General features: G+C 37.8%; 2 protein-coding genes across 6 annotated transcripts in view; one reads left to right on the top strand and one right to left on the bottom strand.

The window, feature by feature from the left end:
* Positions 1-7,524, top strand: part of dpf3 (double PHD fingers 3) — a 47,313-nt gene extending 39,789 nt beyond the window's left edge. Inside the window, exons 9-11 of one of the 3 annotated variants that reach the window (XM_065256910.2) lie at positions 5,241-5,353; positions 6,319-6,400; positions 6,484-7,524. In XM_065256910.2, the coding sequence (XP_065112982.1) occupies positions 5,241-5,353; positions 6,319-6,400; positions 6,484-6,551 (263 nt within the window). In that variant the 3' untranslated portion in view covers positions 6,552-7,524. Of the gene's footprint in view, positions 1-5,240; positions 5,354-6,318; positions 6,401-6,483 lie in introns of those variants that run through there. The other 2 variants (XM_065256909.2, XR_010528773.2) reach the window with 2 other exon arrangements.
* rgs6 (regulator of G protein signaling 6) overlaps positions 6,772-13,826 on the bottom strand; it is a 93,273-nt gene continuing 86,218 nt past the window's right edge. For all 3 annotated transcript variants that reach the window (XM_065256906.2, XM_065256907.2, XM_065256908.2), the window contains one exon: positions 6,772-13,416. In XM_065256906.2, the coding sequence (XP_065112978.1) occupies positions 13,366-13,416 (51 nt within the window). In that variant the 3' untranslated portion in view covers positions 6,772-13,365. The remainder of the gene's footprint in view (positions 13,417-13,826) is intronic.

The following is a 13,826-nucleotide window of genomic DNA, read 5'->3' as shown; positions in this document are numbered from 1 at the left end:
AAATGGCTCACTTTAGTGCCTTTTGTGGTTAAATTGTTTAAAATCACTTAAGTGTTACCATTTGCAAGCCTTTGAAACTAATAATCAACTTTCACCCTATTTAAATTTGCGTATTAATCCACGAATCGCATGCAAGCCGAACCATGGGTCGTGATCTGTACGGATCAACTGTTAAACATTACACCACTAATTAGTATTAAAAAACAAACATCTTGAGATACTTGGTAGCCTACAATATTTACCTCTTATGATTAAGCTTTAGAGACTTGGGCTTGAGTAAGCTACTTGCTGGTGGCAAGCTTCTCATTTCTCAGATGAGTCAATGACGACCAGAAGTGAACTTCACCGAGTCATATTAGACAGAAATCTTGTCAAAGAACGGAAGAAATAACGGCATTAACCGGTTACCATTATTTTAAATAAACGATTCTGTTCCGGAACATATATTTTTTGAAAGTTTCTGGTTTCGTTTCTGTTCCTTGCAAAACATCAAATTTTCTGGTTTTCATTTTCTTTCCGTGAACCGGTTCAAAGCCTTGATTGTAGCATTGAAACACTTTATACCCAAATGTCAAAAAAGTTACTCAAATCAATGAACAGCACTGATAAAGCCCTATTCTTACAGATCATTAACTAAAAAAAGTTGGGTTAGGGTTTAGTTACTCTTTAAGAATCGGCTAAAAACCCATCTCTTCCGCCAACACCTCACTTGCTAATGTCTTTTCTTTTTTCTATCCTTACATTCTCTGTCCTTACTGTCCAAAAAGGAAATACTAACCCAAGGCTATGTAAACTGTGTTAGGGGCTGATCACACCAAACGCGTTTATGGCAGTTGCAGGCGCATTTTTTGAATGATTTTCAATGGGCAGTAAGCGTTATGTGCCTCGTCAACGCGCAAAAGCACGATAGTCGCGTTTTTCCATTGTCCAATCCAATCAGGGGAGAGGCGGGTCTTCGGTTGTGGTGACGGAAGTTTACGGTTGCTTGGAACAACCGGACTGTCTGCACTCACTCTTCTCCTGAGTGTTGTGCACCTCTCATCCTTGATCAAGGTCAGAGCAAGCATCTTTTTTTTAAAGTTTCTGCTAATATGACAGTTAACAGCTAAAGAGCGATTATGCTTCAGTATTTAATTGACAGGAGAGCTGCCTCGGTGGTTGCCTAGCAATATAAAAATCTGCGGTGCACTTCTTAGGGCCAATCACACGAAACGCATTTTAAACTAATGGAAACGCAAGGTGCGCCACACTGCCTTTTTTGATCTGTCCCGAAAACAGAAGGCCCACCTCTTCCCTCATACGATTTGGACAAGACGCGAATGACGTCAGGCGCTTTTCCGCCCTCGGAGCTCATTCAAAAACGGCAAGGTGTTCGGTGCACATAAACAGCGCACATATTGCTCACAGCCCATAGGAAATCATTCAAAAAGGTGCTTGCAACTGCTATAAATGTGTTTGGTGTGATCAGCCCCTTAAACTGCAATTCATCGACTGGCAGCTAGGGGCTGGCTCCAAAAGGGAGCCAATTGACATAGACCCCCATGTTATAATGCCCAACTTTACAGCAGGAAATAATGTGTTTACAGCCTGGTACAAAAATTGTTTTTGGTCTATATAGCTAAGTTTGCCCTTCATGACAACTGTGAGGGGGGGAAGTTTTTTATAACTCATCTGTTTAAATTATATTAAGCCTGAAAGTTCTGCATAATAAAAGGAGTGGCCACTTGATTGACAGATGAATTGCTGATCCTGTCACTACAGTTGAGCTAGGCGGACGTGGTTTCAGCAACCAGCCACCTAAGCTTCACTCACGTCCCGCCTCTTTACCCATTTTCACTTATCCCCGAGTTATTAGTATTACTATTAGTATTAGTAAATACTAAAAACATTAACAAAGATAAAAAAAAAATGCTAGAAATATTTTTCATTGTTAGTTTAACATTAGTTAATGCACTAGCTAAAATAAAGTCAAAGTCCAGAAAAATGTGATGTAAATCACACAGCAAAATTTTAATGATTAAAAAAGGGCACATAAATAAAACAATTTATTAAAATCTTGTAAAAACAGGCAGGATTGTCTGCTCTCAAATACTGGGGGTCTGTATGCACTGAAACCACGCCCACTGACAGAGCGCAGCGTGTCATAACCTGAAAACCTTGCCCACCGGGGGGGGAACAATCCAACCGTCTCCATTGACTAAAAACTTATTTACAGATTAAACTTGAAAACAGAATAATACCTAAAAGCTGCTGTGTGACAAGGTGTACAGCTAACAAGCCAAAAAACCCAGAAATAAGTTTTTTTTAAGCTGTCGAGCTCAAAAAACAAGCGTTTAAAGACACAAAAGTGGAAACAGGCAACTTTTCATAGTACTCCTATTAGTAGAACTGCTTCCACTATGGGGAAACGTAGTCGGCGATCCAGTTTTTTCTCCTAAAGGCTGGGTTTTACGGCTCGACAGCTTATAAAAACTTATTTCTGGGTTCTTTGGCTTGTTAGCTGTAGATATTGTCACACAGCAGCTTTTAGGCATTATTCTTTTTTTGTTATAAGCCAGAAATGACAATACGTTGCCTCTCGCAATACAAAGTCAATGGAGACAGTTGTATTGCCCCCCCCCCCTGGTGGGCGTGTTTTTCAAATTTGCATTACTGCTCTCTGTCTCTATGCTGACATTGTGTTAGGGGCGGGGCCATGCTCTATGGCTCCAGTGCATCATCAAGCCACTTTTTAGCCTGCTTAAAGAGTCCTAAATCAGAAATGTGGAAAAACTGTTACTCCACAGTTCAGTCTTTGTAATGTGTTTCAGCAATACATTTATAATGTGTTTAGAAACAATTCTTTGAAATCCCTTACACAGACTTTAACAAATAAATTACACTTAACAATATGCAGAAAGATGTAAAGGATACTTTCACATCATCTGAATTTATAACAAAATGTTGCATTAGGCTCAACATACCAATTCACTTAGATTTCCAAGTGCTTGCAGGAAATGAAAACCCAGCTGGAATGTGTATCAAGACAAAAGATGCATATCTGAATTTGAGCATAATGTACACAGCATGTCCTGCCTGCCTGTAGATAACGGGGACATATCGCCAAAAAAGAAAAATACAGCCAGGCATATGAAACTCCCTGTAGTAAAAGAGATTCACTAGTAACATCTGACTTCAAGCCAAACCCCCTCTTGCTTTCTAAACTGGGAGGACTGCACATGTTTTACTGGGCATCCAAGTGAAAGCCCACTGTTCTCACAGGCTCATTGAGGATATAAGCCGGCAGAGGAACTGACACCTCCCAAAGAAACAAGGGCAAAGCGAGCCAGAAAAAGAGAGAGGAGAGGTTACACAACCATCTGCCATTTTCCAAACCTGTGCTCACCCTGATATCATCTCTGTGTGTGGAGATGAAAGCAGGTGGAGGTGTTTAGAGGAACCTGTGGTTTATTCATCCAAAACATACGTGTGTTTAAAATGTGACGTGTGGAACCATCCATTTCTGTTCTTGTCTTTATCCATCCATCTACCCAATCTTAGGAAGAGAATGATAAGAAGTAGCCACGCCACAAAGTTACTATATTTAGCAGCAAGCAATGTCTCAAATAAATTTGCTATATCACAGTATTTTGTCATATCGTACCACAGATTAACAGTGTGAGCTAAAGCAATGGTCACACTCGCCTTTCTAATCCATTTCATTGCAAATAGATTTATTAGTCAAATAAACTATTCACCGAATTGATTTTTGTTTGCTGTTTTTCTTAAAGGGGACATTTCACAATACTTTTTTTAAGAATCTTTAGTGTCCCCAGACTATGGCAAGCCGTTTTGACTTTTATTCGTTGAGTTTTTGATATCAACAATTCAATATTCACTAGTTAAAATTGTAATTCTTGATATCAGAAATTTAATTTTTACTAGTAACAATGGCAATTGTTAATATCAAAAATTATATTTAAAAGAACTGAATTGTTGATATCAAGAACTTAATTATTGATATTAAGAATTAACATTGTTACTAGTGGAAATGTAATTCTTGATATCAACAATTGCCATTGTTACTAGTAGAAATGTAATTTCTGATATCAAGAATTTAAATTTTAACTAGTGAAAATTGAATTGTTGATATCAAGAACTCAATGAATAAAAGTCAAAACGGCTTGCCATACTAGAGTATGTATGTGAAGTTTTAGCATTTTTTAGGTTGATAAAAGCACTGGGGACCCAATTATAGCACTTTAACATGGAAAAACTCTGATTTTCATGATATTTCCACTTTGAAGGAACACACCCACATTTTGGGAATTTAGCTTATTCACCGTATCCCATACATATTTTTCTCATCTCCGTGCGTGCTGTAAATATGTCTGACACAGCCCCCGCTAGCTTACCTTTGCACAAAGACTGGCTCCAGCTAGCAAACTGCTCCCAATTAGTGACGAAATAATGTGAAAATTTTCCTATTTATGTGTTGTGATTTGTATAGTCACATCATGTACAAATAACAAGGTGATATGAGACACAGCCATCTTTTAATAGTATACATACTGGGAACTATATTCTCAGAAGGCGAAGCACTGCTACTTGGACAGAGTGATTTGCACAACTCTGACCGAACTCTCTGCTCCTCACCAGGGGGCTTCTCGGGTTCTGCGAGCAAATCACTCCGCCCAAGTAGCAGTGCTTCGCCTTCTGAGAATATAGTTCCCAGTATATATACTGTTAAAAGATGGCTGTGTCTCATATAAATAGGAAAACGTTCGCATTATTTTGTCACTTATTGGGAGCAGTTTGCTAGCTGGAGCCATTCACTTTCAGTCTTTGTGCTAAGCTAAGCTAGCGGGGGCTGTGTCAGACAGAGTTACAGCAAGCACGGAGATGAAAAAGGTATGTATGGACTTATCTAACTCTGGGGGATATGCTGAATAAGCTAAATTCCCAAAATGTGGGCGTGTTCCTTTAAAATGATTAATTTAGTTCCTGCTTTTGTTAGAAACTTTTGTTTGTACAGCTTAGCTAAGATGATCGCTCTATCCATCCATCCATCCAAAACAATGTAATATAATTCAATAATGAGTCTTTCTATACTGTACATCATTTCCAAACCCCTCAAAAATGCTGGGTTTCGTGTCCATGGACAAACCCAATAGTGGGGTTAAATGAACCTCAAAATAGTTCCTAATGACTGTGTTTAGCTCTTTACGTCAGACTGCTGTACTCTCATTCTCTCTCACCAGGCCATCCTTCATGCCTGCAGTTCACAGACAACATGATGCGGGCTGTTCTCACATACAAGTGGCAGTGTATCGAGTGTAAATCCTGCACTCTGTGTGGTACTTCAGAGAACGATGTGAGTATTTCAAATATGTGACCCAATTTGTGAAACCCCATCTAAAGTCATTTCTACATAAAATCATCCTAGATAATGTATTTAAAGGTCCCGGTCTTTCTGTGTTTTTTAAGCTTAAATTGTGTTCACAGTGCGCAATATAACATGTGTTCATGTTTCACGTGTAAAAAACGCAGTGTTTTTCAAACAATTTACTTATCTGTATAGCGCTGTTTTCACTGTCCTAAAAACGGCCTGAGGTCTTCCTTGTTCTATGAAGTCTCTCCTTCAGAAATACTTAAGTTCTGATTGTGTAGTTTGTTTAGTGTGTTGTGATTCGATAGCAGCTTAGCTTGCCGTTAGCTTAGCTGGCGACTGACGTATTCCAGTGGGCGGAGTTTAGTCAACAAACTGTTCTACTGGCGTCGTTAAAGCAGGAAGTAGAGGACTGTAGTCCAAACCGACCGTTCGCTGTAGGCTTTGAAAGGCGAATTCTGTTAAAGAAAATAAATCGCCTGGCAGTGAACTTTGAGCTTGATCATTTTACAGGTATTATTTATGCTATTATAGCAACATTAAACACAAACAATGGGATCAGAAAGAAATGAAAAAAAAAATGGGATCAGAAAGAACGTGACCTTTAACATTTTATGAAAAATATAACTATATGTTCAATATTGACCAAGTAACGTCATGTCAAAGATTTAAATCAATACGCAATCAAACTTTGATGCACCTTATCTCATTATTAGATTGAGACGTTAACCTGATCACAGGGTCACATATTTATTAGAAAGTCTTACTTTTCCAAATAAAAAATGCAGCCATTTCATAAATTACCCGTATCATCTGCAACATCCATCTCACACAAGATCCTTGAAACATACAGCGTATCCTACATATGACATCATTAACACACCATGTTGCTTATATGCAAATTTCAGATTTTATTTAATTTAACAGCTTGATAATGTGTTTCTTCATAGGATCAGCTTCTGTTCTGTGATGACTGTGATCGAGGATATCACATGTATTGCCTTAAGCCTCCCATGACGCAGCCACCCGAGGGTAAGAATCAACTTCATAGCACGATCAAAATACAAATTCATACTTTCACATGCTTCAGTACAGACACTTTTGCGTCTCTGCAGGAAGTTGGAGTTGTCATCTGTGTCTGGATCTGCTGAAGAATAAGGCATCTAGTTCTGGAGAGCCATAAACATTGTGAGGAGGAGATACAAAGATACACACAAAGCACGCTCAGGATGGAAGTTGCTCTGTAGTTTTTGTTTCCTGTCGCAGTGTGAAGTTGAGTAACCTTCCTCTACCTCTGTGACACAAACATTTTCTCTAGTCACCATAGTTCAATAGGAACACCAGGCCATTAACGTAATTATCCTAAAATTTGTATAGTAAGTCAATCTGTCAATTCTATGACCTGTTTGCATTTATTGACAAAGCTGTTCATTACTTTTTATAATCTCACTATAGGTTAACAAATCCAGGTAGACATTTAGAGCAGTCTTTAAATTAGTTTGAAAGCACAGAGCTTTAAGTTTGTCAGGACTGAAAACCAATCCTGTGCTGTTTCATTATTGTTGTTTGTTTGTACTTTTACTCTATATAGCATTTGATTTTGTTGCTCAAAAAAATATTCAAATTCAGCTAAGCTGGCATGCTTTACGTTTCTCTTTAGGTTATGTTTTTTACTGATTAAATGTGAACGCTAGACTGCTCAATCTATATGTTAGTTTGTGTTTTATTGCTCTGCAATATTTCCATTGTGTTTGTCCTAGAAAGTTCTGTTGTTGCCTCCTGTTTGGAGAAAAAAAGCACTTCATACCTCTCCGAGTAAAACATCTGTTTACTCCATTTTGTATTTCATTGCTCTTGATATATTAGCATTTGTATTTCCATCTGGACAGTCTCTTGTGACATTCCCACCTCCTTCATCTGTATTACACATTAAAGGCGGTCAATGTATCAAAACTCAGCTCTGTTTAACATTTTATCTATGCATTTTTATCTAATTCAAGGACCATCTACATTAAATTGTCATTTGTAACAGAGACGAAAATGTATCAAATAAAGAAGGCAATACAGTATGTGTAACATATAATCTACTCAAATATGAAGAAATGTGTTCTGTTTTATGTGTCATTTGTTTATAAAACAAAACAAAAAAATGAAAATGGTCTCTGACAGTGATTCTGTTATTGACTTCCTATGGTCAAAAGGTACAAATGCAGTCAACCATAATTTATTGTTACATAATTATTAGTAATGAAAGATTTTGCAGCCATTTCAAGAGATGTATTTCTTCTTTTTATACCCTTGTGTAATGTAAAATGTAATAAAAAGCTAAATCCAGTCTGATTTACAGTACTAAATAAACGTTTCTTTCATGTTAAACATTAGAGGGCAGTAGATACACAGTAACTGAATCAAACAGGGATACGCCTTCTTTTGTTATGCATGTGTCTATACTGCACGTTTCAGTTTATTGTAACCTGGCTTTATTACTTTAGCAAACATTTAATTTAGCATTACGCCCAGTTTGAGCTACAAAGACACACAAGAAAGACTTAAAGACCATCCATGCAGAAAAATCATTCCCAGAGTTCTCCAAACTTGATGTTTATTGAACGACTCAGGACTTCAGGTGGTCCTTTCAGTTTTTTTTATCCTACTGACTGCCGTCTTTGTCATTGGAAAAACTAAAAGCAATAAAAGTTTAGAAATATTCCATGCATAGTTTTGTGCTGTATGTGGCACTTGTGCCTCTACGTTTTATTCAACGTTCAATATTCTACACAGCATCTTCCACATCGAGTCTTGCTGCGAGGTTTATACATTCCAACCTAACATGTAGTTATGAATCAACAAACCATTTCTACCTGAAAATGTGCAGGGGAAACCCATATTTCTTAGATTTTCCTCTCCATTGCGTTCAAAATGTGGTCAAAGGACGACAGAGGGAATTCATGTTAAAGGAAACTCAATGTATCCCTGGCAGTGATGGTGCTTAAAAAACAAACATAAAACAAGTAAAAAACTCCCACTAGGGCTGAAATGGATAAAGTCCAGAGGAGCTGAAGTAGATTTGGGGCCTCATTTATAAAGTGTGCATACTACGCAGAGATTTGAGCGTTGAAAACTCAGTGTTGCCAGACATACAATAATTAACGTATTTGTTCCATAATTTTGGCCTCTCAATAATGAAAAAAATCTGAATACCGGATTTTGACACTTCAAATGATGGTTGTTGCAATCATGGTTGCAGCGAAAACGCCAGTAAAACTGACTATTATCAGCTTAAATCGAATTTAGTTGGCCTTATCAGTGACCCTAACAACTTGCCAAATAATCAGTAGTCTGTGGACATTGGCATATGGCCAGACATTGCTTTTTACTGACATATATAATTGTCTTGCCTAACACTGTTAAACCATCCCACCTTTGTAGAACACAAGCCTCATCATAATGGATGTTTTTTAAAGCTCCACTGTGTAAGATCTACTCCCATCTAGCGGTGAAAGTCTATATGACAAGCAACTGAATAATACTTTCTAGCCCCCCCCATTCGGAACGCGTTTTAACTCGTACGGTGGCCCGGCCGTGTCATGCCAAGGTTAACATGGCTTCCAGTAGCTACAAAGCAAAAGCAATGAGAAAAAAATGAACAATTTGCAATGTCCTTTGCCTGTGATCCATCAAAGCACACCGATTTATGTTTAACATGAAAAAAGTCTGATTGTCATGATATGTCCGCTTAAAATCACATACAAAAAGCAACCATGACGGGTTTAAATGGACGCGAATTAATATTATTTCAAAGTACAATGCTTATGTTTTAAGTAAACGTTACATGTCCGTGTATATGTAAGAGCTTTCTCTCATATTGGTGAAAAAAGATCACGCAACTTTCACACGCTTGTAAAATGAAACGAAAGACGCGCAGATCAGACGCTTTTATCAGAGTATTATGTCAGACATTATGTCAGAGTACAATGCTTATGTTTTAAGTAAACGTTACATGTCCGTGTATATGTAAGAGCTTTGTCTCATATTGGTGAAAAAAGATCGCGCAACTTTCACACGCTTGTAAAATGAATCGAAAGACGCGCAGATCAGACGCTTTTATCAATGAAAGGCTAAAAATAGCGCTGTCACCGTGTGTTTGTGCTAGAGGTCAGAAAAGATGAAAAACATTTATCTCAGTACCTCAGATTACATAAATGGGCGGAGAGACGGCGTGTGTCTGTTCGGACACATTAAACCACATGCATGTTTACACTAACAAGTGTTATGCATAATCATGCTAAAGTTAGCCAAGGAACTATAAAACTTCAAGTTTACAACATGGACTGTATAGATGTAAACGAATATGCTGAATTACCTGTGGAGAAGATAGAAAGTGCAACTTCAGTGTCCCTTGAGCCCCCTCTTGGAAAACTAACTCCAATAGTGACTTTGGTCTTGATGTTTTTCCTGTCGCGTTGTCGTTTAAAATCCCCGTTTCGCTTCCTTGGCGATTTGTTTTAATGTCCTCGAGAATATGTCTTCAACAGGCTTTCAAATCAAAGCATTAGATCGCAGGTTCATCACGGTGTGCGGTTGTTGTAAAATCCGAAGGATTCAGCTACGCAGGTCACAGGCTGGATACGATACGTCATCAAGCCTGGTTTATTTAAATCAACTGAGCATTACATTCGCAAGTCATACGCATATTACATCAATTTACAATTAACTAAAAATAACTGTCAGCTTTATAATTGTTAATATTCTGAAATAAGACTGTCTTGATGACGTATACCGCCTACACATGCAACCTCCGGAGGCTTCAGCTATCGGCCAGCATGAGTGTAGAGTGAAAGCGCGAAAGGCGGAGCTTGAATTTCAGGAATGTCCCTCGTCGGCGAATGTATTTCAAAGATGGAGGCACAACATGGATTCAGCCAGAGAGCGCTTCGACGGTATGCATTTTAAATAGCAGATTCTACACTTACGAGAATACTTTCATTAGTGGGTGGGAAGTAATTACACATGAATGAGCACATACTTTTGAAAGAAAACATGGGTTTTTGTTAAGAATTAACTCAATAAAGTACACAGTAGAGCTTTAATGAAGGCTCATTGACAAAACTTTGCAATTATACAGAATAAGAGTATTCATTGGTGTATTTTTTTATTGGATTTTTATTTAAAATTTTACATACCTGACTAATTTTGTGCCAGTTACGCCGGACACATCCCGAACATGTTTTCGGGTGCATTCTCCGGAAGTCGCGTTGGTCGACCGCATATGTCATCAAGGTTTAATATTTCGGGTTCAATTTCAGAAAAGCAACCGGTACATTTCAAGGTAAGAATGAAACTACAATGATTGTGGGGCGGTTTCCTGGACAGGGCGTATCCTAGTCCCAGACTAAAATGCATGTTTGAGCTACTTTAATTTCAAAACATCTTGTACTGACATATTTTAACATATATCAGTGCCATTGTTTTGTCTCAAGATGCACATTAGTATAGTTTTTTGTAAGGTTTGTTTGTAAAAACTTCTTAAATTTCCTAACATAACTAAGGCCTATTCCTGAATTAATCTAAACCCTGTACGGGAAACCGCCCCTGTATGTCTTAAAAGAAATAAATTAATTTTTTACTTCTCCTTTGAGTGTTTTTCCTTTGAGTGTTTTTGCAGTCTGGAAAAGACAGCTCCAAATGTTTGTTGAATCTGTTAGCATGGTCAATCACACAACTACTTTTCCAATTTTAGATGCCTTTTTCACACTATGCTAATGCTGTCGCTCACACTTTTTGCCACTCAGTGGGCATAACCGCAGTCAGGTGACAGCCCGTGCATACCCTCTACTGATTGGATCCCCGCCCACCTGCCATACCAGATGACCGGAAGTAAAGAGAGTTCTTTTGAGGAGGGGAGGAGATTTGCGTTTTTGATTAAAGATTATAAGGCCACATACATTTTTTTTAAATAATGAAATGCACAGATAAGTCATTTGTAAAAAAAGCACCAAAATATTCCAAAACAAATGACAGTTTGATTTCGACTCTAATGTTCCCGCCGTGGCGCTCACTGTAGGTCAGTTTCCCGTCAGTTGTTTGGATCCTCCCACTAAGGTACACCTTACTGGTGTAATTTGTAGGCTGTCAAAAGTTTTGGGGTTAGATAAATAGCTGTATTCTGCAAATCTGCACATTTGACGTGTGTATGAAAATTTCCTTCCAAATTCCATCATTTTTAGTTTCTGGTACGATCCTTGGACATTTCCAATCTGGCAACACTGTCGGTCTATGACGTGCTTAGAGTCAGGGTCTGAGCAGACGTAAGCACTTTTGGAAATATAAGCCATTTTTGCTGCTCGAAAATAATTGTAACATTGTCAGGTGCTGTTTTATATGTCAATGTCATTATTTGGTCATTGTTAAAGGCGGAAATTTGAAACTTTATTTAATTTTGCGATTTACAGATTCACATCTGACAGTGAGACACAAGCGCATTTTCTCTACGTAAAGTAGTACGTTCGTTCTATGAATCCGTTCCTACGCAGCAATTTATAAATGAGCCCCCTTTTTTTGTGTATATGTGCGTCACAAGTCTTACTTTGATAAGAATCCTGTGGTACTGTTGTCCACTGTCGATATGTTGTTATGGTATGATAATCATATATCTGTGCCCAGAGCATCACTAACACTGACATCAAGCAACATTAAGAGCTTACATTCTAAGATGAATTTACATAACCATTCATTAAACAGGCAAACAAGACAAACACGCTGTAGTTAACACGCAACTCTGTTGGACTTAGATGTACACAGATGTCAGGTTCCCAAGGTCATGGTAAACCTGAAAATATCAGGGCATTTTAAAAATTTTGATTTCCAGGGCAAAAATCATGAAAAAATCTTGAAAACTAGAAAGAAAAAATCAATTATATATAAAAAACTTTTTGAGAATTTGATTTCTGATTAAACTCAGCTTAAAAATATTAAGCCGATTTGAAGTTGTGCAATTGCTATAAAATTATTTTAAAACATCATGAATAACTGTAAAAGTCCTTAAACAAAATGTATCATTTTAGGTTGTTGTTTGTTTAGTCAAGATTGTGCTGTAAAGCTGTCCGACTCTGGTACCCAGTATATCTCACTGGTGCGGTCTTTGTGCAAAAGTAATACTTTGTGCTCTAAATAAATCATTTTTAAATATAATTTCCTACCGTCCTGGTTATATCTCTGTTATCTCATAGCTAATTCTTTATTCCTCAATAAAACTGAGTCTAAAAGGTACTAGTCTCCTGCTAGACATATATTACTACATCATGTGCTATATAGGTGAGTAAAACAAAGACAGAATAAATCTTCTCCATCAACAGAGTACTTTCTCCAAAATGGCAGGAGCATTAAAATAACACTGCCCTGTGTTGAACCTCATCATCACGTCCATACTCCATAATCAGCAAGTACATGATGGAGAGAGAGAGAGAGAGAGAGAGAGAGAGAGAGAGAGAGAGAGAGAGAGAGTATGAAAAGACATTAACTGAGGAAACAGACGTTGAAAGCCCTTTTCACTTTCCCCACTCCTTTGGAATGCTCTGAAGATTTGAGAAACATCCTCTCTTCATCCAAATGCTTATGATGTACTTTACATCAATTACTGCATACCTTATCGATTCCCATGGGTACAATGAAAATGAAGAGGTTGAATTGATGCTGGACATCCAGCGGTGAGCGATCAGTCCCGTCCTTGCTTCTCTGTGGCTATAAGTATCAAATAAACTTATAATGGTGCTCTAGATGGTACTGGGAAGTCTGACATTTCTCTTTGCAGTCAACACTGTCGCGGTTTGGAGATTTTTATTGCATGCTGCCATCTAGAGTCGGTAGCTGTGCGATGTTTGGGTGGGTCTTAGAGAAAGGCTGGTCCATACATGTTGCCCATCATGGGCACAATGCTTCAACCCCAACATACTCCAGTTTCTCAGGACGGGGCTGGACATCTCGAAAATAAAGACTTGTCAGGATGACTGCATGAGGCCAGTCAGTCGTTTACCTGTCAGAGATTTGCCCTGAAACATAATTAAAATACTATTGTATTTTTTGTGCAGCACAACCTTTATTCATTCTTTATACATATTCATTCATAACCTTTATACATTCCAATGGATCCAGCTTTATTACAAAATTAGAGATATACTCTTAGAAAGCCTGGGTTGTTTTGACCCATGGTTAGGTCAAATATGCAATTTTTTAGGTTAATTTAACCCAACAGTTAGACTTGTTTATAACCCAGTTCAGGCTTTTACTCTTATATCAAAGCTGACCATCTTCCAAACACCATAACCCCTTAAATCAAGAGAATGTTTAGATACAGAGTCTCATGGTACACTGTATAAAAGATTTGTTGGTTCAGCTTAAAAAAGAAAGTTACCTGGTTGCCTTTTTAGTTCATTCAACTTAAAAAACAAGCAAAACAAAA

Source organism: Paramisgurnus dabryanus, chromosome 12 (genome assembly GCF_030506205.2).
Source record: "Paramisgurnus dabryanus chromosome 12, PD_genome_1.1, whole genome shotgun sequence".
Taxonomy (NCBI): Eukaryota; Metazoa; Chordata; class Actinopteri; order Cypriniformes; family Cobitidae; genus Paramisgurnus; species Paramisgurnus dabryanus.
This window is presented reverse-complemented; position numbering and strand designations above follow the sequence as displayed.